Source organism: Phyllobates terribilis, unplaced genomic scaffold (assembly GCF_046119375.1).
Source record: "Phyllobates terribilis strain yellow unplaced genomic scaffold, ASM4611937v1 Scaffold_4__5_contigs__length_816908805, whole genome shotgun sequence".
In the NCBI taxonomy this organism is placed as follows: domain Eukaryota; kingdom Metazoa; phylum Chordata; class Amphibia; order Anura; family Dendrobatidae; genus Phyllobates; species Phyllobates terribilis.
The window spans coordinates 687,283,524-687,310,199 of record NW_027362764.1 but is presented as its reverse complement, the minus strand read 5'-3'; the positions used below and the strand labels follow the sequence as shown (position 1 = coordinate 687,310,199).

General features: G+C 46.8%; 1 protein-coding gene across 5 annotated transcripts in view; it reads right to left on the bottom strand.

Moving 5' to 3' along the window:
* WWP1 (WW domain containing E3 ubiquitin protein ligase 1) overlaps positions 1-26,676 on the bottom strand; it is a 188,756-nt gene that overhangs the window by 52,041 nt on the left and 110,039 nt on the right. For 4 of the 5 annotated variants that reach the window (XM_073679543.1, XM_073679545.1, XM_073679541.1 and 1 more), the window contains exon 2: positions 7,227-7,312. In XM_073679543.1, coding sequence (XP_073535644.1) covers positions 7,227-7,293 — 67 coding nt within the window. In that variant the 5' untranslated portion in view covers positions 7,294-7,312. Of the gene's footprint in view, positions 1-7,226; positions 7,313-22,674; positions 22,774-26,676 lie in introns of those variants that run through there. The other variant, XM_073679542.1, reaches the window with a different exon arrangement.

Sequence of the window (26,676 nt, the reverse complement as noted above, 5' to 3'; positions counted from 1 at the left end):
GTCCGTGACAGCTCTGAACCACCAGAGATCTCCGCAGGGCAGAACAGGCTCCCTGCCGATGAGTGCTTAGCCCCATAGCAAAAAAAAAATCAGTCCAGGATAGCCCTTTAAGTAATTCTGCCCCCTTTTTCATTATGTTAGAATGATTCACACCTAGCAACCAGCGATGACGGCAGGGTAGGAGGATGGGCGACGCTTTATTTTGCTTCAACCTCGCTTTGGAAAAGAAAAAAAAAAAATCAACTTTTATCGTTAAAAGTCCTGCAGGAAATAATAGAGCGAGAACTGCTGTGCTCGGCAGAATGGAGCAGGAAGACGTGAAGCGAGCTGATAAAACAGTGCGCCCCGCCACATATCATTAAATAACAGATGGAAAACTCAGGCAGCAATGTGCTGCAGACATGCTAAAAATCTGCAGTGTCTGAACACAGCCTTCATGAGAGAACTGTGCCGTGCACAGATACTAGCTGGATCCAGGACAGCATCATGGCTTCTTCCATTATAAAGGGAAGACATAACCCAGATAAACACCACCAAATCCTGACATTCATTCTACAGAGAATGAGGGAACATCAGTGCGGCTGCAGGGTAAGGGGCGATCGTATACGCAGGATGCAGAGCAAAAAAATGTACTGAGGAAATGACAAAACGTATGATTTCCTGCGCGCTGGCTGAATGTACATCAATCCACAGGATGTTACACGCAGTCCGCACAGTTTCCCTATTCTGCCCTTGTAGAAATCAGATCTTATGAAGAGAAGAATTGTTCATCCAAGGTCTAAGTACAGGGATTATCTTCACGAGTCCAGTGACAACGCTCCACAATGTGCGACGGGACATCAAGATGGGAAAGAACAAGAACGCCACATGCAAGTCTGTGCCGGGTCATTGAGACTCGATAAGAAATACCATACATTGTGGTCACGCTGGGGTCCCCACAACTGCCCCTGATATGTGCCACAGGGTCCGGAATAACAGTGCTATTAGATCAGTAAACATCAGCAGAAGCTTCACTATTGCCCTTCAGGACCTTTCACACTAAGACTTTAGACTTCCAATTTTCTGGATTTGGAGTGTAACAATAATACTCGTACGGCGTATCGGACTGAGATCAGAACACAGGCTGGTTGGCGGCTCTCCTAACCATAGCAAGACCGCTTCATGTATGTCTATGCAGCTGTCATTCCCGGGTCGGGAGAGCTGCCGGCCAGTCCGAGCAATGCTTTCTGATCCCAGTCTGATTTATATGGCCGTCTGACTGCGCCCAAACTGTAAGGCTACATTCACACCTGTGTTAGTGTTACCCACAAAAGGATCCATTTGTTTTCTCAGGTGTCATCCTAGTTACATCCCTTTTTTCCCCTCTCACTGAACTTTCTTTTATCCATTAACTCTTAACTCAGATTATAAGACAACAATAGCCTGTACTTACTGCCAATGCAGGCGCCATTCCGGCAACTTTGGCACTAGGTGCCCTGGGACACACATGACACCGTTATGCCACATAACCCCTGCAGCCAATCAGCAGCTACTTCCCACTCACTTCCTTTGGACAGAATGGACGTGCGGAGGCCATCGGAGAGCAGCGGCGGCTCTCACTACTGTCGGGTGTCAGTTTGTCTGAAGGCATTGAGAGTGATTGTCTGCAGGGTGCAGGTGCCAGTGTCATGTGTGTCCCAGGACACCAGGTGCAGAAGTCGATGAAACGGAGGGGAGTATAGGCTGCTGTTTTATAAGGGGGTGTATAGGAATTGAGAAGGGGATGTCAGAGTGGTGGGCAATCCTTTTAACAATGCATCAGATAAAAACAGATGAATCTCGGATGGAAAACTGAAGTACAAAGTCTGTCTTCCCAGTTTTATCTATTTTACTCAGATCCCCATAGACTTTAATGGCAAAATGGATGAGAATAGGACCTGCTCTGAGTCTCACGGATCCATCTTGGAAACTATGTGCCTTGAATAAATATTATTTAAATAAAAGGGTAAAAGAAAGAAAAAAACTGATATGTGTATGGATCAATGAAACTCTGTGGAAACTCCACGTGCTGTTGGAGAAAAAACAAACAAAAAAAAACCGGACAGTACAGAGACGTGTCGCATGACAGTGTGAATGTAGCCCAAGTGGTAGAGAAAGGTAAGGAAGGGCTAGCAAGGCCTGACACAGAACGGGGACACCACGCCGTCCCCTCTCATCAAAATCTTCAATAATGACAAGAGACACAATGTGACAAGGCACTAATCACTGCAGGCATTCCCGCTCAGCAGTAGGTTTATGGGGTTCCTCCGCACTGCAAATGAAAATGCTTTCTCCAGCATAAGAAAATAAAACATCACAGCTTTTTTTTTCAGCCCAAACATATAATAAATCAGTGTCTTGTCAGGGTTGGCACAGTACAGTAACACGGTTGTACTCGCACCACAGCACGGGCATTAGTTGTCGCAGGAACAGTCTGTAAATCTCGACTGGCTTCTCTTCAGCTCCCCTACTACTTCTACCTCCCAGACAGCTCACATTTACTGATCATTCACCAGCTCCAACACACAGACTGCTCAGCTTCCCCAGCTGACTGACCAGGGCCTGGCTCTAGACATAGCTCACCAGGTACACTTAATCAGGACCTCCTGTGCTAGGTTTTAATCCTGTCCTACCTGGCTTTCCTAAATCATGTACAATGGAGAATCATTGTCTGTAGGGGACATTAGAGGAACTATTCCACTCTGAGGCATATTTTTTAAAAGCAAATCCAGGAATGAATTGAGTAAAAATTGGAAATATAAGGGAAGGACGTCGTCTACGTCTACTCCCGGCAGGGTGCACTTTAGGCTTTGACATCAAAAACTACTTGTGCGATTCCAGATAAGGGCAAATTGGTCTGCTGTAGGAGCTGTTTTTTCCTTTACAGCAAAACATGTTGGATTTGTAACTAGAAAAAAAAAAAAAGGTTGAAATTAGGGTTTTTCTCTAACCACTAATGATGCAAACTTAACAAAGGCTTCCTGCCTCTGAGTAATGAGGACAGAGACGTTTGTGTAGGAAATGGCTGAGGCTTGAAAAGATGGACTGAAAACAGTTTCCGTACAAACTCTTTAGCACAAAATTTCCATGACTAACCACCCTCGGTATTAAAGTAGGTCACCTGTCTAATAAGTCTGGGGCCTCCCTTCTCTCTCCCAACATATGAAGGATTGGGCATGTTGCTTTTCAACACACTTGATCCTATCAATCTCAGAAGAGATAGGCTGCCGCCAAATATGTCTGGCAGCGGCTTACTCTGTTCTCCTTATAGAAAACATATGCACGCTCGACAGAACTAAGCATACATGTGCTGGAAATTGGGAGATAATTGTCAACAACAATCTAAGGGGGTATGTGCTTTTATTTACGTACAAACATGAAAAATATGGTCAATTAAGAAAAATTAGCCAACTGAAGTAACCAGTCAGGTCCTGACGATGGCCTCCATTGCCATGGTGCACACAATTCACTGTAAAGGCTCAGACATCCGTGCCAATCAGTTTGAGCACAGACTGGCCGCGGCCCTTCCGACCCGAGTGTGACAGCTCCATACATTTCTATGAAGCGGTCACGTTCAGGTTGGGAGACGCGCAGCCAGATGGTGCATTGCAGTCTCAGACGTCTGAATGAGCCCTTAGGCTATGTGCGCATGATCAGGAATCGATTGCAGAAATTTCTGCACCTCTTGGCAGCAAAAATGCACAAAGAATGGACATGCTGCTTCTTTTTCTGCACATGAAATTCAGTCAGGAAAAATCCTGATCATGTGCACAGATCTTGCAATATGTCATAGGAAATCATGGGATTAGGTTTGCAATGCATTTTTGGCCCTTTTCTGTGCAGAAAAAAAATGCACAAAAAATGCACCAAAAACGCACTGTGTGCACATAGCCTTAGACTATTTTCTACATGCAGGTAACTCCACTCATGTAACATTTAATGATTAATCTGAGGATTACCTGCTCTAAAGAATAGGAGCCAGTGTTCCAGGAAAACCAATGTAGCTTATCGTTATTGTCCTGGAACAGAAACTTGCGCCTAAAGTTCCTGAATAAGTGACTAAGACTGGTTTTACATTTACTAATGGCCAGGTGGAGGGCCGAGCGCGCCATCCGAGATCTGCACATAGGGGAGGCTTCAGGACCTTTGGATTAACAGGACAGGATTACAAAATACAAAAACAACATGCACCGTCACTACTAAAAACACATGTCCTGTTAACAGATTCTGATATGGCCTACTAAGGACCAGGGCTAGCACTTTATGAGCCATTATAGAAAGCAGCTTGCCCATGCATTACCTGGGCCGTATTCATTTAAAGAGTAAATAAACTGGGGTTTTTTTGTTTGTTTTTTTAGAATTTTGTCCACCATGGAAAGTTATGGAATTTGCAAATCATTTTACTAGGGGATTTATTTTCATACCGGTTAAAAAAAAATGCATGTAAGAGGCTTCCTCTCCCCCGCTTTTCCCCAGCTGCATTGATATCAGAACATACCCATTTGGAGTACACAAAATTGCAGCTCAGCACCTGTGTCTCACTAACTTTAAGAATGAGCTGCTGCAAGAGATTGTTGTGATGAGAACAACCGCTTAGAGGAGAAACATGCTGACTCTTACATTTGGAGTACAGATGATGGCAGTGAAAGTGTCAGCCCCTTTCTCCTCCTCTTTGTTGTGCTCATCAGAACAATCTCCTGCAGCAGCTCATGCTTAAAGTTAGTGAGACACAGGTGTGATCTGATCCTCTCACTGCCATCATCTGTACACCAGCTATACTGATATCAGAGCTTACATTTGGAGTACAGATGATGGCAGTGAAAGGGTCAGATCAGCACTTGTCTCCTCCTCTAAGTGTTCTGCTTATCAGAACGGCAACTCATACCCAGAATCTGTGAGATTCAGATGCTGAGCCGCCCCTTTCACTGCCATCATCTGTACTTTAAATGCGCACATTCTGATATCAGTGCAGCTGAGGGCAGGCAAATCGGCTGGTATAAATGCAGGGGTTGGAAGCCACTTACATTCAATTATTTATTTTTTTTACAGAAATGAAGACAAATCCCCTAATAAAGTGTTTTGCAAAGTTTCATAACTTTTCATGGTGGATAAAATTATAGAAATAAATAACGTTTTAAATGAGTGGCTGGCATGTAATGCTACAAGGCCGCAAATCACATGCCAAGACCGACTACAGATTTATGGCAAATCCAATGAACCCTCTAAAAAGACCATTGAATTATCAGGATTGTCTTGAGCCAGATTTTCAGTTCCAGCTACTCTAGCATATCAATGGACTGAGATTCAATGTCACTTCATGAAGTCTACCAAGTTTACGCTCCCCCACCTGAGAGCTGCATAATGTACTGGCAGAGACAGATTCCAGTTCTGGGTCACTTACTGGGTTTCTTGTTGTAGTTTTGATAAAACACTCATCTGCTGCCACTCTGCTAGACTTCTCAGTCATATGCTCCTGATGTATAGTGCTCAGTATTCATGAGCTTTGGGAATTTGCATCCCCCATCAGCGATAGGCAGTTTTCTGCCTATGCACAGTGTACACTGAAAGCTGTCAATCAATCAATAGCCTGGGAGGAAGTAGACAGAGTTTATCATTGAGAAAACGAACAGCGCAGTAGAAGATAAAACTGCTTCTTATTGTGGACAGTTTTCATTTCTGCACTTTTTTCAGGTTATGTTTTGCGGTGTTCATTGTCTGGTATGAATAACTTGGTAACCTGATTCTCCAGGTCAGTGCATCTACGCCGATAACAAACATGTTACAATTTATATATAAAAATAAATATATATATTTATTACGAATAAAAAAAAAAATTGGTTTGTTTCACCTTTTTTTGACCTACTTAAAGCTGTTGATCACTACTAGGACAATCCCTTCTTAAACTAAATGTTTGGCCCCCGATAAAATAAAATAAAAAAAACCACTATACTCCCCTCCCGTGCCGGCTCCGTTCCAGCAGTGTCTGCACTCGTGGTCCCGGGGCTGTGATGCGGTGGAATGACATGTGATGCCCGGCGCCCAATCAGCGCTGGCGTCACTGTCCCCACCTTCGGACAAACTGAACATGACGAGTATTAGAGGGCAGCAGCTGATCTCTGACTTCCTCTTCATGTTCAGTTTGAAGGCGGAGACAGTGACGCCAGTGCTGATTGGGCGCCGGGCATCACGTGTCATTCCACCGCATCACAGCCCCGGGACCGAGAGTGCCGACACTGCTGGTGCTGGCGCCATTCCAGAGGGGAGTATAGGGTTTTTATTTTCTTGGGCCGAACATTTAGTTTAAGATGGGGGTGTCCTAGTAGTGTAAAGCTGCTTTAAAGTTTTAAACTATTTTTATTGGTGGAAGGTTTGATCTGATGATTTTATTGGTATATACCATGTTTTGATCGATCTTCAATGCATTTATAGGGAGGTGTCGTGACCAAAAAGAACAATTCTTGCCTTTTAATTTTTTTTTCTTTTTTTAATGGCGTTCATTGTACAGGTTACATTAATTCTTTTTATTTTGTTTTTTAAAGATCTGACTCCTGCAGGCACAGAAAAACCAAATACAATCTAGTCAATTTTTTTTACATATCCATAGGGAATTTGTTTTATATACAGTATTGCAGAATACAGTGAAAATAATAGTTTCCTATAAAGCCCAGGCTGTCGCTTGCGTTCGGAGGAGTACCGTCATGGCAATTTATCGGCACCCCAAGATCCAGTGGTGAGGAGTACTAATGGGTGCCCAAATGAATGCCCGGGCAGGAAAGCTGCACTTTAAATGCCCCTGGAAGTGATTGATAGCAGCAATCTGTGCAAGATCTGGTTGCTGCTGTTATCTGCAGATGACAGCTGTATAATACAGACAGCACCTAGCATGTATGGCGCCAAGCCAGCTCCACACACACACACCTGCACTATTACATCCTGTGTCAGAAAGGAGGTTAAAATATCCTGATACTCAAGAATGAAATGTCGGTAAGTATGAAGTGACTTGTGCTGCAAGTTCTTTGCTGTCTGCATCCACATTTATAATAAAATAATAATATCCAAGGACAGAAAGGTGTACCTCTATACACTGGACAGCAATCAATCACTTGTTACCCTCTAATGGAGTCGGACACTTCAGGAGCTCCTCCAGCTGGAGACAAGGGCCCTATTAGTCTTAAGGTATGTGAACGGGAAAAGTCGATGCCTCTTACCTGTCACGTGCAGCTGTAAAACATCATGACTAGTTCTATTAGCCGGCCCTGGCGAGTCTGTGGCCATGTCAGGTTACAGGTCAGGCCTGCAAAACATGAAAGGAAGATGTAAGGCAAGGATGGTTACACGATGAGCAGTCCTGACTCCACACAATGGCTCCCAGAGCAAATTCAGTCATGTGCGACAATCTCAAAGTACAGAGGAAATATCAAAGTACAGCAGCATGGCAGCGCACAGCACTTATACTACCGCAACTAGCACACGACCAGGCATTATCCTTTAACAGATGGCAAGTAAAAGTCACCGAGGGCCCGAGACTGTCAATGTTTAACCTTCAGCTGAATTCGGACGTCTCATGCGAGGTATGTACAGGCGGCCTGCTGATCTCACGACCCAAACTCAATAGTCTCATATACGCTTCTGAGGCCGTCAAGTTCAGATCAGGAGACCCGACGGCCAGTCCGTGCATCATGCTCCACGGACATCTGAGGACTGAACTTTAGGGAAAAATAACCTGCAGGAATGAGGAAGAACATGCAGTGCTGACCAACTGGTGCTTCCTCTGCTCCAATCTGCTGCTCACTGCCTGCTGTCGGGTGTAATCCGTCTCCAGCAGAAGTGACTCAGACGGATTACAATAAGCAGGTGCGGCTCTTTGACTCTTTGTTCTTCGGTTTGTCAGACAGCATATAAGCATAACAGAGGTGGCCTTTCAGTTCAAGGAAAACCAATGGACAATATTGGGAAGTGGTAAAAGCGAAGTCCCAGCACTTATGGTGCTGGCAGAATGCTGATAAAGTAGAACCTCTAAATTAAAGAGTAGATTAAAGAGTAGATAGCAAACTACAGTGCATGAAAATTGAGATAATCATACTAAATCTTTGAAACACAACATGTAAATGTTAGTAAATGAGCCCCGACGTGCTAAGATGCCATTCAGCGACAGTAAAGGCAGCTTATCTGACTGTGTGAAAGGACAAGCGTAATGATAGACAGTGTGACAGTCTACTCAAGTGACACTATGGATATGCACCTCCATATGGAACCGGATATTAGTTACTAAGGCGACGTTCACACTTCCGCTTTGACATTCTGCATTCCATTTGTCTGTTCTGTTTTGAGGAAGAGAAACAGAATAAAAGGAAAAACACTGAATAAATTGAGAATCTGATGCAACCAGGAGTAGGGTCTCCACTGATCACTATGGGGGCATCTGGGGTCTGTTTAGAGCAAGTTTTTAGACTGAAATAAAGTGCATTGTGCAGAGGTTTTTCTCTACCATTATAGTTTTCCGTGTGCATCAGAAATACTACACATCTGTTTTATTCCGTTTGAGGACAAACTAAATAAATGTAAAAACTGAAGGTGAACATAGAAATAGAAGAGGGATCCATCAGAGAAAAGTATTTCTCCAAGGCACTGATTTGGAGATGGAAAAGCCATAGATTGCCCTTTCATACCCAATAATGCCGCCATATACATATACAGGGTGGGCCAAAAGTAGGTGGACAGAAAATAATAACGTTTCAATTAGGCTGTTGCTGTAACTGAGGAACAACTTGATTCATTAGAATTTCAAGATACTTATCTCCTGTGACTGTTCCATTAAAAAATATTGGTCCTAAAACACCAAAACTTGAAATACCACCCCAAACATTGACACCAGGCTCAGTAGTTGTTGCTCTAATGTTAAATGCATGTTCTCATTATACCAGTAAATACAATTATGTCTGTTAATATGGCCGAATAATTTGAAATAATAATATCACTCCACATAATGTTATCTAAAATTACTGGATTTTCTTCAATTTCATTAAGCATAATCTCACTAAATTGCAGCCGCCTGTCTGGATCATCCTCCAATAAACCATGAATTAGACGTGGAGGATAAGCTTTCCACCCAATAGATTTCAGGATTCGCATGATAGAAGCTCGTGAAATCCCCAATTCCAAAGAGGCTCTTCTGGTGACTTTTTTGGACTCTGAACAAATGTTTCAGCAACAAGTTGTTCATTATCTTCTGCACAGACTGTTTAGGGTCGACCAGTTTTTGGAGCATTAAGGATTGAGCCAGTGGCATTGAATTTGTCACGAATGCGGTAAATGGTTTGTCTCTTTGGGGCTTGGGTACCAAATGTTTCAACCCAATTTGCTCTAACGGTTTCAGCATTTTGAGATTTCCAATACTCTGTTAAAATCCATTTTCTTTGATCTGTATTTAAATTATTTGCCATTATGTATTATCTGAAAAGAAATCAGATTTGGGGGAGATCTATCTGTGAAAACTAGATCTGTGAAACTGGCTCAGTTGCCCTTAGCAACCAATCAGATTCCACCTTTCATTTTCCAAACAGTCTGTGAGGAATGAAAAGTGGAATCTGATTGGTTGCTAAGGGCAACTGAGCCAGTTTCACTTTACACCATGTTTGGTAAATCTCCCCCTTCATAACCTTATTACACTTTCTGTCCACCTACTTTTGGACCACCCTGTATATTCCCTCTTTCAGGGTAGATTAATGACTCAGACTCAATATTTTTGTATGCTCATTTCAAAGGTATTCCCATAAATGTCTGATAGATGCGAGTCCCACACCCCTAAATGAAGGCAGCTTCATCCCTGGCAGACCGGTGGGGCGGTCGCCAGACACCACAACAGACAATACTCAGTAGCCAGTCACCGCCAGGATCAATGTGATTTACTATGAAGGGCTGCCATTTGACCTACAGTTGGTATATGCACAACAAGCACGAAAAGAATTGTGTGTCGCCCTCTCCCCGTTATATTAGTATTCCTGGTTGTTTGTGAGAGTGAAAGGATTAATATAATAATATGTAGATATAATTGAATTATATTTAAAGGGATATTCCCATCTTCAAGATCCTATCCTAATATGTAGTAGGTGCAATAATAATAATAATAATAATAATAATAATAATAATATTAGCAAATACCTCCAATAAGAAATGTAATATAATTCTCCTGACCTGTGTCGTATACCCTATGTGCAGGGCATTGCAGTAGCTTAGGTATCCATGGTAACGACTACTAGCAACTGTCACTGTATGAGTGGTCGTAACCATGGATACCTAAGCTACTACAATGCCCTGCACATGGGGTAAGTGACATAGGTTATCAGGAGAACTATTCTACATTTCTTAATATTATTATTACTACACCTACTACATATTGGGACAGGATCTTGGAGATGGGAATACCCCTTTAACGTAAATTGGTCTAAAAAAAATTTATGGAGAGGAGAGCTCTGTCTTGTCTGTCTGCACGTCATTAGCGCTGTGTGTGAAGGGGGCTGACTGCTCATTTTAAAAGCTAAGCCAGCCCCCTCCTCTAGCTCCATACTGGCTGTCATAGAAGGGGGCTGGCTTAGCGATTGAAACAAGTCTCCTGTACACACAGCACTGATGAGCAGGAAATGGTGCTGTTGAACTTGGGACCATGCTGAAATCTTAAGATTGAACTTCCTAAAATACTTCTTGCTATAGTTTGCCCAATCAGTTCTTTAACTAAAACATCTAACCATAGTTCTTGTCCTTTTTATTTTATAAGCTTAACCTCCTAAATTAAGATGTCTAGTGAGAAGTAATGCCTCAGCCTCCAGCCTGTATCGCACGTTAGTCATGTGTTATAGAAACGGGAAGTCTAAAATGAAGCCCTAAAAAGCAAACAAGATCAGAGCTCAAGACGTTCAGCGAGCGAGAGAACGCTGCACAGTAAACTTCCCGAGAACAGAGGAAAATGATGGCGAGGCAGAAAAACTGCTGACAACAGATTCTGCAGGCGCTGAACTCACCGACACCCAGATACCACCGCGCTTACAGAACTTTTTTCTTTAGAATTTGGAGTCATAAAAATTGACAAAACCCTAAAATTAAAAGTATCCTACACAATTCGGGTTCATCACTTAACCCTGTCATGACCAACTCCTTCAGATGACTAGCAGCCCACACAAAAATTCACCTTTTTCATCAGAAATGATGTTTTATAGTTGAGAAGATTATTATACGTAAAATAAGTATAAGGCAACATTTCAAGTGTAAAGAAAAAGTTGAAGGACTAAAATCACTAGAAAAAAAATCTAGATAGAAAAGTTAAAAAATACATAAAAATGAAAAATAAAAAAAACAGCAGAAAAAGGAAATATATTTAACTGAAAAAAAAAGAAAAGAAAAAAACTGTGCTTATGTACACTCACAGCTAAATAGTTATTTTCCTGTTCGGCAGGGTACTTTTTAACTTAATATTTGGTTTGTGCATACATTCACTAACTATATATACCTACACACATACATACACAGTGGGGAAAAAAGTATTATTTATTTCGTCAGCCACCAATTGTGCAAGTTCTCCCACTTATAAAGATGAGGTCAGCCTGTAATTGACATCATAGGTAGAGCTCAACTATGAGAGACAAAATGAGAAAACAAATCCTGAAAATCACATTGTCTGATTTGGAAAGAAATTATTTTTCAAATTTTGGTGGAAAATAAGTATTTGGTCAATTACAAAAGTTCATCTCAATACTTTGTTATTTATCCTTTGTGGGCAATGACAGAGGTCAAACGTTTTCTGTAAGTCTTCACAAGGTTGACACACACTGTTGCTGGTATGTTGGCCCATTCCTCCATGCACATCTCCTCTAGAGCAGTGATGTTTTGGGGCTGTCGCTGGACAACACGGACTTTCAACTTCCTCCAAAGGTTTTCTATAGGGCTTAGATCTGGAGACTGTCTAGGCCACTCCAGGACCCTGAAATGCTTCTTACGATGCCACTCCTTCGTTGCCCTGGCGGTGTGCTTGGGATCATTGTCATGCTCAAAGACCCAGCCACTATTCATCTTCAATGCCCTTGCTGATGGAAGGAGGTTTGCTCTCAAAATCTCACGATACATGGTCCCATTCATTCTTTCATGTACAGGGATCAGTCGTCCTGGTCCCTTGGCAGAGAAACAGTCCCAAAGCATGATGTTGCCACCCCCATGCTTCACAGTAGGTATGGTGTTCTTTGTATGCAACTCAGCATTCTTTCTCTTCTAAACACGAGTTGTGTTTCTACCAAACAGTTCTACTTTGGCTTCATCTGACCATATGACATTCTCCCAATACTCTTCTGGATCATCCAAATGCTCTCTAGCAAACTTCAGACGGGCCTGGACATGTAATGGCTTAGGCAGGGGAACACGTCTGGCACTGCAGGATCTGAGTCCCTGGCGGCGTAGTGTGTTAATGATAGTAGCCTGTGTAGCGTTGGTCCCAGCTCTCTGCATGTCATTCACTAGGCCCCCCGGTGTGGTTCTGGGATTTTTGCTCACCGTTCTTGAGATCATTTTGACTCCCACAGGGTGAGATCTTGTGTGGAGCCCCAGATCGAGGGAGATTATCAGTGGCTCTTGTATGTTTTCCATTTTCTAATTATTGCTCCCACAGTTGATTTCTTCACACCAAGATGTTTGCCTATTGCAGACTCAGTCTTCCCAGCCTGGTGCAGGGCTACAATTTTGTTTCTGGTGTCCTTTGACAGCTCTTTGGCCTTCACCATAGTGGAGTTTGGAGTGTGACTGTTTGAGTTTGCGGACAGGTGTCTTTTATACTAATAACAAGTTCAAACAGGTGCCAGTACTACAGGTAATGAGTAGAGGACAGAGGAGCTTTATAAAGGGGTTGTCCAGTACTTTATATTACCCCCCACACAATGTATCACCCCAGGGCCCCTAAGATTTTTGTAATTACCTTACGTTGCAGATAATGCCTGTGAGCGGCGCTATCACTGGCCGCTCACAGGCATCACGTGACCCCCGGCTGTAGCAGGCTCTGACATCAGCTGATGTCACGACCAGTGCTGGCAGCAGACGGGGGTCTCTGTCTTTCGCGTTCCAGGTGAATGCCAGGCTGTGGGCAGGGTTACCCTCCGCGTCACTCCCGGCATCCACCGCGCGCTCCGCCTCTCCCCATTCATTGGGAAAGAACGCGGTGGATGCTGGGTGTGACACGGGGGTAACCCCGCCCACAATCCAGCAACCACCGCGGGGACCTTAGCGCTGAGTCACGCCTCACTTGTCGTGACGTCAGCGCGGGATCACATGATGCATGTGAGCGGCCACCGATAGCGCCGCTCACAGGCATTATCAGCAACGCAAGGTATTTACAAAAAGTCTTAGGGGTCCTGGGGGGATACATTGGGGGAGGGGGGGGGGTAATATAAAGTAGTGCACAACTTCTTTAAAGTAGAAGTTACAGGTCTGTGAGCCAAAAATCTTGCTTGTTTGTAATTGACCAAATACTTATTTTCCACCAAAATTTGAAAAAAAAATCTTTCCAAATCAGACAATGTGATTTTCAGGATTTGTTTTCTCATTTTGTCTCTCATAGTTGAGCTCTACCTATGATGTCCATTACAGGCTGACCTCATCTTTTTAAGTGGGAGAACTTGCACAATTGGTGGCTGAATAAATAGTTCCCCCCCCCCCACACTATATACACACACACAATTTTTTTTTTTGTATTCAAAATTTTGTGCAATAGTATAAGCCTTATTCCAAATATCAGCTCCTATAAAAATTAACCAATTTTATAATTGATGGTGATTAAAAATTCCCCACTGCCCGTTCTCGGCATGCCAATGATGCTCTGTACCCACATCATGCCTAACGCAGTCTCAAATGGAAATTCATCACGGACAGCAGGTTCAGGAGCGGTTCTGTTTTCTACCTTAGAGAGCAGGGACTGGCTGGCTAACCTAAAGCATGCTCAGACCTGTCCTCCTGCAGTGCCGCTCGCCCCATCCAGAGCCGTGTTTAGCACGATGGCACATAAGCGCTGGATGATGGAAGGGCCCTATTGCTTTTTTTTTTTTTTTTTTTTCCAGATGAATGTTTATACTATTGGTCAACCCCTTTAATGACATAGGGCTAAAAAAAGAGGACGTGATCGATAACATTCCAGTGTTTCTTAGTCATATAATGTTGTAGAGGAGAGGAGTCGGGTAATTGCCATTTAAACAGCAGTGGCACTCGCTATACCACATATCTTATTCCAGTAGGAGATGGAGTAAAATTTGTAGCAAGGAGCACATGGAGGCAGGCGCCAAATCACACCTCACCTGGTTTATTAAGAGGCAGAATTCTCTTAATGAATCGGGAGCATCGCTATCCACCTTCTCGCTGGTGTTGGCGATTCGGGGTCTTAGTGTCCAAATCCATTGATGATTTTCTCCTAAATAGTTCTTTATTGAAGAATGCTAATGGGGTGCTCAGTGCAACTTCTATCACGGCCTGACGTGGGGCAGCTGCTATCACGGCCTGACGTGGGGCAGCTGCTATCACGGCCTGACGTGGGGCAGCTGCTATCACTGCCTGACGTGGGGCAGCTGCTATCACGGCCTGACGTGGGGCAGCTGCTATCACGGCCTGACGTGGGGCAGCTGCTATCACTGCCTGACGTGGGGCAGCTGCTATCACTGCCTGACGTGGGGCAGCTGCTATCACTGCCTGACGTGGGGCAGCTGCTATCACTGCCTGACGTGGGGCAGCTGCTATCACTGCCTGACGTGGGGCAGCTGCTATCACTGCCTGACGTGGGGCAGCTGCTATCACTGCCTGACGTGGGGCAGCTGCTATCACTGCCTGACGTGGGGCAGCTGCTATCACTGCCTGACGTGGGGCAGCTGCTATCACTGCCTGACGTGGGGCAGCTGCTATCACTGCCTGACGTGGGGCAGCTGCTATCACTGCCTGACGTGGGGCAGCTGCTATCACTGCCTGACGTGGGGCAGCTGCTATCACTGCCTGACGTGGGGCAGCTGCTATCACTGCCTGACGTGGGGCAGCTGCTATCACTGCCTGACGTGGGGCAGCTGCTATCACTGCCTGACGTGGGGCAGCTGCTATCACTGCCTGACGTGGGGCAGCTGCTATCACTGCCTGACGTGGGGCAGCTGCTATCACTGCCTGACGTGGGGCAGCTGCTATCACTGCCTGACGTGGGGCAGCTGCTATCACTGCCTGACGTGGGGCAGCTGCTATCACTGCCTGACGTGGGGCAGCTGCTATCACTGCCTGACGTGGGGCAGCTGCTATCACTGCCTGACGTGGGGCAGCTGCTATCACTGCCTGACGTGGGGCAGCTGCTATCACTGCCTGACGTGGGGCAGCTGCTATCACTGCCTGACGTGGGGCAGCTGCTATCACTGCCTGACGTGGGGCAGCTGCTATCACTGCCTGACGTGGGGCAGCTGCTATCACTGCCTGACGTGGGGCAGCTGCTATCACTGCCTGACGTGGGGCAGCTGCTATCACTGCCTGACGTGGGGCAGCTGCTATCACTGCCTGACGTGGGGCAGCTGCTATCACTGCCTGACGTGGGGCAGCTGCTATCACTGCCTGACGTGGGGCAGCTGCTATCACTGCCTGACGTGGGGCAGCTGCTATCACTGCCTGACGTGGGGCAGCTGCTATCACTGCCTGACGTGGGGCAGCTGCTATCACTGCCTGACGTGGGGCAGCTGCTATCACTGCCTGACGTGGGGCAGCTGCTATCACTGCCTGACGTGGGGCAGCTGCTATCACTGCCTGACGTGGGGCAGCTGCTATCACTGCCTGACGTGGGGCAGCTGCTATCACTGCCTGACGTGGGGCAGCTGCTATCACTGCCTGACGTGGGGCAGCTGCTATCACTGCCTGACGTGGGGCAGCTGCTATCACTGCCTGACGTGGGGCAGCTGCTATCACTGCCTGACGTGGGGCAGCTGCTATCACTGCCTGACGTGGGGCAGCTGCTATCACTGCCTGACGTGGGGCAGCTGCTATCACTGCCTGACGTGGGGCAGCTGCTATCACTGCCTGACGTGGGGCAGCTGCTATCACTGCCTGACGTGGGGCAGCTGCTATCACTGCCTGACGTGGGGCAGCTGCTATCACTGCCTGACGTGGGGCAGCTGCTATCACTGCCTGACGTGGGGCAGCTGCTATCACTGCCTGACGTGGGGCAGCTGCTATCACTGCCTGACGTGGGGCAGCTGCTATCACTGCCTGACGTGGGGCAGCTGCTATCACTGCCTGACGTGGGGCAGCTGCTATCACTGCCTGACGTGGGGCAGCTGCTATCACTGCCTGACGTGGGGCAGCTGCTATCACTGCCTGACGTGGGGCAGCTGCTATCACTGCCTGACGTGGGGCAGCTGCTATCACTGCCTGACGTGGGGCAGCTGCTATCACTGCCTGACGTGGGGCAGCTGCTATCACTGCCTGACGTGGGGCAGCTGCTATCACTGCCTGACGTGGGGCAGCTGCTATCACTGCCTGACGTGGGGCAGCTGCTATCACTGCCTGACGTGGGGCAGCTGCTATCACTGCCTGACGTGGGGCAGCTGCTATCACTGCCTGACGTGGGGCAGCTGCTATCACTGCCTGACGTGGGGCAGCTGCTATCACTGCCTGACGTGGGGCAGCTGCTATCACTGCCTGACGTGGGGCAGCTGCTATCACTGCCTGACGTGGGGCAGCTGCTATCACTGCCTGACGTGGGGCAGCTGCTATCACTGCCTGACGTGGGGCAGCTGCTATCACTGCCTGACGTGGGGCAGCTGCTATCACTGCCTGACGTGGGGCAGCTGCTATCACTGCCTGACGTGGGGCAGCTGCTATCACTGCCTGACGTGGGGCAGCTGCTATCACTGCCTGACGTGGGGCAGCTGCTATCACTGCCTGACGTGGGGCAGCTGCTATCACTGCCTGACGTGGGGCAGCTGCTATCACTGCCTGACGTGGGGCAGCTGCTATCACTGCCTGACGTGGGGCAGCTGCTATCACTGCCTGACGTGGGGCAGCTGCTATCACTGCCTGACGTGGGGCAGCTGCTATCACTGCCTGACGTGGGGCAGCTGCTATCACTGCCTGACGTGGGGCAGCTGCTATCACTGCCTGACGTGGGGCAGCTGCTATCACTGCCTGACGTGGGGCAGCTGCTATCACTGCCTGACGTGGGGCAGCTGCTATCACTGCCTGACGTGGGGCAGCTGCTATCACTGCCTGACGTGGGGCAGCTGCTATCACTGCCTGACGTGGGGCAGCTGCTATCACTGCCTGACGTGGGGCAGCTGCTATCACTGCCTGACGTGGGGCAGCTGCTATCACTGCCTGACGTGGGGCAGCTGCTATCACTGCCTGACGTGGGGCAGCTGCTATCACTGCCTGACGTGGGGCAGCTGCTATCACTGCCTGACGTGGGGCAGCTGCTATCACTGCCTGACGTGGGGCAGCTGCTATCACTGCCTGACGTGGGGCAGCTGCTATCACTGCCTGACGTGGGGCAGCTGCTATCACTGCCTGACGTGGGGCAGCTGCTATCACTGCCTGACGTGGGGCAGCTGCTATCACTGCCTGACGTGGGGCAGCTGCTATCACTGCCTGACGTGGGGCAGCTGCTATCACTGCCTGACGTGGGGCAGCTGCTATCACTGCCTGACGTGGGGCAGCTGCTATCACTGCCTGACGTGGGGCAGCTGCTATCACTGCCTGACGTGGGGCAGCTGCTATCACTGCCTGACGTGGGGCAGCTGCTATCACTGCCTGACGTGGGGCAGCTGCTATCACTGCCTGACGTGGGGCAGCTGCTATCACTGCCTGACGTGGGGCAGCTGCTATCACTGCCTGACGTGGGGCAGCTGCTATCACTGCCTGACGTGGGGCAGCTGCTATCACTGCCTGACGTGGGGCAGCTGCTATCACTGCCTGACGTGGGGCAGCTGCTATCACTGCCTGACGTGGGGCAGCTGCTATCACTGCCTGACGTGGGGCAGCTGCTATCACTGCCTGACGTGGGGCAGCTGCTATCACTGCCTGACGTGGGGCAGCTGCTATCACTGCCTGACGTGGGGCAGCTGCTATCACTGCCTGACGTGGGGCAGCTGCTATCACTGCCTGACGTGGGGCAGCTGCTATCACTGCCTGACGTGGGGCAGCTGCTATCACTGCCTGACGTGGGGCAGCTGCTATCACTGCCTGACGTGGGGCAGCTGCTATCACTGCCTGACGTGGGGCAGCTGCTATCACTGCCTGACGTGGGGCAGCTGCTATCACTGCCTGACGTGGGGCAGCTGCTATCACTGCCTGACGTGGGGCAGCTGCTATCACTGCCTGACGTGGGGCAGCTGCTATCACTGCCTGACGTGGGGCAGCTGCTATCACTGCCTGACGTGGGGCAGCTGCTATCACTGCCTGACGTGGGGCAGCTGCTATCACTGCCTGACGTGGGGCAGCTGCTATCACTGCCTGACGTGGGGCAGCTGCTATCACTGCCTGACGTGGGGCAGCTGCTATCACTGCCTGACATGGGGCAACTTCTATCACTGCCTGACATGGGGCAACTTCTATCACTGCCCTCCTCTGGTTTCTGATAAATCTAAGCTGTCAATCAAAGAAGAGGGAGGTGTGGATAGATGGAAAACAAGTAACACTAGGTGGACTGTACTGATTGGCCAAGTCTGCACCAAATGCCTCCTTAGGAGATCTATAAAAAGAACGATTTTTGGCAAATGCAGAAATGGATTTGGACACTGAGGCCATGTTCACACATTCAGTATTTTACATCAGTATTTGTAAGCTAAAACCAGAATTGGGTGATAAATGCAGAAGTGGTGACGTGTTTCTATTATACTTTTCCTCTGATTGGTCCACTCCTGATTTTGGATTATAAATACGGATGTAAAATACTGACCAAATACTGAACGTGTGAACATGGCCCAAAAGGAGAGATCATTATTAGGTCTTGTCCTTTTCAGGGTACAGTGCTTGGTTAGAACAGTCTTTTTCTGCTGACAAACACCTATAAGTACATCTTCTTGCCGCCCTTTCAATTCTTGAAATGTAAGACAAACATTTTACAATGAACACGGACGTAAAAATTTTAGGCGTTTTCTCCACTTTCAGTGCAAATGCTGACGTTTTCATATCCCCCTGGCAGCAAACAGCCCTGCCATTACCCTATGTGCATGGCCTGCAATACGAGGCGGTGGCTGGGGGCCTGTAGAGAGGGGGCGCTCTGCATACACATGCATGGTGACAGGGGAATGAATAGACCACGCTGTCTACCCTATAATCAGAGGGGGGCCGCTCCACTGTAACAAACACTCAGTTGTTGTGAAGTGTTGCCACCTATTTATAACTTGCAGTGTGAGGCCGGCTCATGTTCTGGCACCAGGGTGAAGATCATATTTTTAGCCTGCGGGGGGGGGCTGACAGGCCTCATCAGGTCCATTAGTGAATGATTGAGCATTACAGGGGCAGGAGATGTTTGATGCCAAGTTGGATCCCAACAGTCAGCAGAAATCATTCTCAATCGGCTCGTATTGGGACCACCATAATAAGGGGGCTTCACTACCCGACAGTCTGTGGTTATAGAAGGAGGCAGTAAGTAGCCCCCAGAAATTAGAATATGGCATGCCAAAATATGTGCCCCCTGACAGAAGGTGCTCCAATAACTACCTAGAAGTGGGGGGAGGGTTATATAAAAAAAAAAAAAAAAAAAAAAAAAAAAAAAAAAAAAGGTACCACCAATGACATGGGTGAATTTCCACAGAAAGCCCCCACTGCATGCTCTAAACATATGGACAAACCCCAATTCGCACGACAGTGAGCGTGTCCATCTGGCCTCTGATGGGCCGATGTACTTTGGTATATGCCCCCTGGTATGTATGTATAGAGAGAGCATATAGACCGTGTGTACCGCTGTCTATGCAGTTCAGAAAATAGCATTGCTTGATTTAGGACTTCAAAGAATAAATAATGCATGCTGAGAAGTGAGGGGAAAAGCAGATCATGCACCTATAGTGCTGGCAGAATGCTAATGAAGTGGAACGGACCACTTGAAAAGAGAGACTGGCAAGTTACAGAGAGTGAGAATAGGGACAGATAATGGACATTTCATGGTGGTATGAACGCCAAAATATATTTAAATTTGTTGTGAAGGAGGAGGACAGCAATAACATTCTTTACTACAGGATATGTATGAAAGGACAATTACGCCTCCAATCCCCTGAACATAGTAGGCACTGGTACTGCAGTGGAGTCCTACCCAAGACAATAGGAGACGAGCTGCAGTACCGTCAGTGGCCACTAAACAACATACAAATCTGGGATGTTCTGCTCTGTGCACTGGAGTGCTGGGTGTCGGACCCCCACACATCTGATGATCTGTCCTGCCATTGTCCGGGCTAACCTTAGGATAGATTATCAAATATCAGGCTGGTGGGGGTCCGACACCCAGCACTCCAGTGTATGGAGCGGAACAGCCCAGCTCTGTACATAGGCCAGTGGCCACTGCTGGTAGGCAGCACGTGGCCGACTGTGAGCAGCATGAATCAGAGCCTGGCTGAATGATTGCAGCCAAGTATCTTTTTCTCTGAAACACATTTCAGTGCATACATAGTTTAAAGATCTGTCTGGGAGAGACGAGATGAGTCCCATGTGGCTTTCCCGCCCCACTGCTATGTACACACGTGGGATAGACCTGTCAATCACCTGGACAGGGGAGTAGCTCCATCAGACTCATGTTGAAATCCAACTTGCTGACTCTTTCCACCACATCTGCAGTCTAGGGGAAGTCAGGACACCTCTATACACATTAGCTAGTTGGACGGTCCTGCAGAATCCAGTGGGCTTGGCCGACTTTCCTCTAAGGCCACGGCCCCACTATCAGTATTCGGTCAGTATTTTTTCTCAGGAGTGGGAGCCAAAACCAGGTGAGGAGCAATCAGAGAAAAGGTATAATAGAAACAAGTCACCAATTCTGCATTTATCACCCACTCCCGCGAAAAAATACTGACTGAATACTGATAGTGGTGGCCTAAGAGGCCCAATACACGAGACCCCCGATATCAGCAAGTTCAGTCTAAAGGGGCATTAACACTGCAAGATTGTCATGAACGAGCGTCGTTAAAACCACTCGTTTCATGATCATCTTGCCGTGTACACAGGCTGCCGATCACCCGATGAACATAAGACTCCTTCATTGGGTGAAATGATCTTTCATGCAGCAATAAACTGCAGCGTTCTCGGCGGTTCATCGTTCTGTGTAAACAGGACCCGCTCTGCTGAAGACAGCGGCAGTCTGAGCACACAGTGGTCTATTACACATCGCTCTATGCATATTGGATACTTTGGTCTGCCTGTGTAAACAGCCATTTAAGAGACTGACGATCAGGAAAGTTGTACTGATTGTCGGTTGTATCTAATGTGTATGGCGGAACTCAACAGATGAAACCAGGGGAGAAAAGCATCCGGCATGGACTGACGATCCTTTTGCTCTTGGTGAGATAAGTCACCACCAGAGGAGTATGGCGGCGGCTCGTGGAAAATATAGGAGCGCTCCTGTGTATGGGAGAGTGGAAGGAGATAGCTGCCGGCCGCACAGATATCTAAAGTGTCCGGCCCTAGGGATATAAGCTGTATAATGTACATGGCTGCTGAAAGAATAAATCCAGTGACAACGGAGTATGAATGTGAGGGGGTCAGGGATGGTATATAGGGGAACTGGGGGTTTACTAGAAACCCTCGTCTCCAGCAGAGATTTTGGTGTAGTTGAGGCTCAGTTCACACTTATACGGAGCTCTCCGCTGAACACTGCATCCGGGTTTCTGTTTAAATCCCCCCAAAAAAGCAGAACTCCGAAACCCCGACAGTCAGTCACTATTATTACTTTGTACGCAGTCTGTCCTCTGCCCCAGTATTGAGCGCGCTCTGCCGGTGCTGAGCGGAGAGCGCTGTATGTGTGTGAATCTGGCCCAAATATGTTCCTTAATCTAGAAATCCCAATAATCCAGCACAAAGCTGAAAAATAAAGTGAAATCTCACAAGACTAGAAGGAAAAGACAGAGCAGAGATTAGCAACATTTTGCAGATCCTATACTGGATACGGGGTTGTCGCGTCCGTCTGTCATGGTGCACTTGGTGGCGGTGGTACACGGTCATTTCTATAGGAGAATACTCAGTACAGCGTGTTATGTCCGGACACACAATGTGCCATTGTAATGGGCGATAAAAGTCAGATTCATTTACTGAGATCCTTAACCCTCTTACTCCTCTTTTAAAGGGGTGTTCTCCAAATCTAACGTTACCCCTATCCTAGCAGCCCATCACAAAATATATCTGCAGAGAAATCTCACATTTCTATATGTGTCAAGATTATAACCCGGGTTTCATAATAAAGTAATAAATAACATGTCTTCAGGCAGGGATCAGTGTCATTATTGGCTGCTCGTCTCTGCTCTGAGCTGATATAATCCATGAATGTGACTGGAACGACAGTATATACTGAAGGTAACAATGCGTCAGTGTCAGCACAGGGGTGCAGCGCCCCCCCACAGCAGCCCCTGCATGGTACCATGGACGTCTCCGGGGTCTATGTGCTACCAGTCAGATAGAGGAAGATGCACTCACATTGTCTGTGCAGTCCATAGCAGCAGCGTATGTGCACCTCCTCCCTGTGCCAGTCACTCTGGACACTGCCAGCCATGTGACTCTGATGTCACCACATACAGGGAGCCGGATGGGACAATCACTCACCAGTCTCTGCTGCTGCAGACTAGGAGCAGACAGAGGATGGGGGCTCTGTATATACAGTCCTGGACAAAACTCTGGAGACTGACCACATTTTGGTTTTCGCACAGTTTCCTGCTTCAGCGTTCTTAGATCTTTTAGTCGGATGTTTCTCTGGTTACTTAAGAACAATTATCGTATTTCGGAAGTTCTTAAAACTTTTACTACCAAAAGCATCACTTTTCTGCAAAGACTCAATAGTCAGGCTGTGTGTCCACGTGGCGTTTTTACGGCCACGAAAACGCTTGTAAAACCGTCTGCCGTGCAAAGCAATGTGAATTCGGATGTGCTGTGCACATGATGCGCTAATTAGCGCGCCAAATTCGCATTACACTGCAAAACGCAGCATGACCATTTCTACCGCGATTACGCTGCAAATTTGCGGCCATTGAGGAACATTGAAACGCAGCAGACCTGCAGGTATATGTGGATTTGCTGCGTTTCAATTAAATTCAATGGCCGCGAATTTGCAGCGTAATCGCGGTGCGTGTGGTACCAGGATGAAGAGGAGACTACAACTCCTCTTCATCCCGGCTACCACGCGGTGAAAAAAAAGAAAAAGTAAAAAAAAACAAAAAAACCCTGTATACTCACCTCTCCGGTCTGCTCCCAGCCACGTCCGCTCTCCTCGGCGTCCCGCGGTGTACTTGCAGGACCTGCTGTGACGTCCTTTAGTCAGCTGATGGTCACGCGACCATCACCTGACCGCTGACGTCAGCGATCGCGTGACCATCAGATGACTAAAGGACGTCACCGCAGGTCCTGAAAGTACACCGCGGGACGCCAAGGAGAGAGGACACCGCTGGGAGCAGACCGGAGAGGTGAGTATACAGGTTTTTTTTTTTTACTATAGATGCAGCATTTAAAACATCTAAGTTGGTCACACAATATAAATCCATGCCGGTTGCATGGATTTATATTGTGTGACCAACTTGTCAAGCACTTTTCCAAGTGATGCTCAAAATCGTTTGAAAAACGCATGTAAAAAAGCTGAAAAAACGCTTCTCTCTGGCAGAAAAAATAGCATGTAAATCTGCATGTCTTTTTTTCTGCCAGAGAGAGGCAAAAACACTCTGCATCAAATCTGCTATGTGGGCACATAGCCTTACAGTGCTGGCCCTTATTTTCCAAGATTTCTGCCCTTCGCCCTGACAGATGGATATCAGCTTCTGGACCAAATATAGACTGAGGACCTGACGACCCATTCTTACCTAATCAGGGCTTGGGATTTATCACTATTTCTCTGTTTTTGTTTGTTCACCCACAGGTTCTCAATGGGAGTTTCCTGGCCATAGACCCAAAATGTCACCGAGCCACTTAGTTAGCACTTTTGCCTTGTTACATGGTCTCCCATCATGCTGGAGAAAGCATTGTTCATACCAACATTGCTCCTGGATCATTTGGAGATGTTGCTCTTGGAGGATGTTTAGATCCCATTCTTTATTAATGGCAATGATCTTAGTCAAAATTGTGTGTAAGCCCACTCCACTAGTTGAAAAGCCCCCAGGCATGAATGGTTTCAGCATGCTTTACTATAGGCATGATAACGGAATCACGATCGCGCTCATCTTTCCTTCTCTGTAGAATCATTATGCCATATGTCCAAAACTGTGTGAACAGGGCTTCATCAGAGTAAGTAACTTTGCAGGAAGTACAATGATTGGACTACAGAGGACTGGGGAACATGTAATGCCAAGAGTAAACAATCATGTGTGGGGGCTTTCCATCCATGGAGGGGGTTCATTCACAATTTTCTCTAAAGAACGCTGACATGAATAAAAGAATGAGATCTAAACATCCTCCAAGAACAACTTCTCCTAATGATCCAGGAGCAATCTGGGGATGAACAATGCTTTCTCCAGCATGATGGAGACCATGTCACAAGGCCAAAGTGATAACCAAGTGGCTCAGAGAACAAAACATCGATATTGTGGGTCCATGGCCAGGGAACTCCCCAGATCTCAATCCCATGGAAAATCTGTGGTCAATCCTCAGAATGAGGGTGGAAAAACAAAACCATTGAAATTGTAATAAACTCCAAGCACCGATTAGAAAAGAATGGACTGTCATCAGTCAAGATTTGGCCCAGAAGAGGGTACCCAGCTGCCAGGTAGAAGGGCAGAAGTCTTGAAAAATAAGGGTCAACCCTATAACTATTGAGTCTTTCCAGAAATATGATGTATTTGTCCCTAAAAGTTTAATAACTTCTGAAATGCTGATAATTGTACATCAGGAACCATAGAAATATCTGACTAACCAATCTAAAAACACTGAAGCAGTAAACTTTGAGAAAGCCAAAATTTGTGTCAGACTCAAAACTTTTGGCCTCGACAGTAAACATTAAACCGATTTGCAATCGGCAGCATGTGAAGATTTTCTGCAGATTTCACCGAAGTGTGATTTTCTGCAAAGTGTAACGTGAGCGGCGAGTCCACAGCATTGCCACAATGACATCCGCTATGGTGTGTGGCGCTGTGGATTTAGACACAAATATCCCACTGAAATTCCACAGTGGCTAAGCCCTGTGGGGATGGATTCAGTCCACATGGTGGTCTACAGCTATATAGTACACACCCACCACGTAGGGTCTATGGTATAAGGGCCCAATATTACAAGTACAGATCAAAGACCTATCAAAGAGATAAAATAAAAGGGAGCCTGACAATATAAACTAATCACACGGACTTGTAGGGGATTGGACCCTATCAAAATGTCCTCTAAATCGCTGCCTCCGTTCTACAGAAGCTGAAGATTAATCATATACAGAACAGACCAAAAGTTTGGACACACCTTCTCATTTAAAGATTTTTCTGTATTTTCATGACTATGAAAATTGTACATTCACACTGAAGGCATCAAAACTATGAATTAACACATGTGGAATTATATACTTAACAAAAAAGTGTGAAACAACTGAGAATATGTCTTATATTCTAGGTTCTTCAAAGTAGCCACCTTTTGCTTTGATGACTGCTTTGCACACTCTTGGCATTCTCTTGATGAGCTTCAAGAGGTAGTCACCGGAAATGGTTTTCACTTCACAGGTGTGCCCTGTCAGGTTTAATAAGTGGGATTTCTTGCCTTATAAATGGGGTTGGGACCATCAGTTGTGTTGTGCAGAAGTCAGGTGGATACACAGCTGATAGTCCTACTGAATAGACTGTTAGAATTTGTATTATGGCAAGAAAAAAGCAGCTAAGTAAAGAAAAACAAGTGGCCATCAGTACTTTAATAAATGAAGGTCAGTCAGTCCGAAAAATTGGGCAAACTTTGAAAGTGTCCCCCAGTGCAGTTGCAAAAACCATCAAGCGCTACAAAGAAACTGTCTCACATGAGGACCGCCCCAGGAAAGGAAGACCAAGAGTCACCTCTGCTTCTGAGGAGAAGTTTATCCGAGTCACCAGCCTCAGAAATCGCAGGTTAACAGCAGCTCAGATTAGAGACCAGGTCAATGCCACACAGAGTTCTAGCAGCAGACACATCTCTTCAACAACTGTTAAGAGGAGACTTTGTGCAGCAGGCCTTCATGGCAAAATAGCTGCTAGGAAACCAGTGCTAAGGACAAGCAACAAGCAGCAGAGACTTGTTTGGGCTAAAGAACACAAGGAATGGACATTAGACCAGTGGAAATCTGTGCTTTGGTCTGATGAGTCCAAATTTGAGATCTTTGGTTCCAACCACCATGTCTTTGTGCGACGCAGAAAAGGTGAACGGATGGACTCTACATGCCTGGTTCCCACCGTGAAGCATGGAGGAAGAGGTGTGATGGTGTGGGGGTGCTTTGCTGGTGACACTGTTGGGGATTTATTCAAAATTGAAGGAATACTGAACCAGCATGGCTAC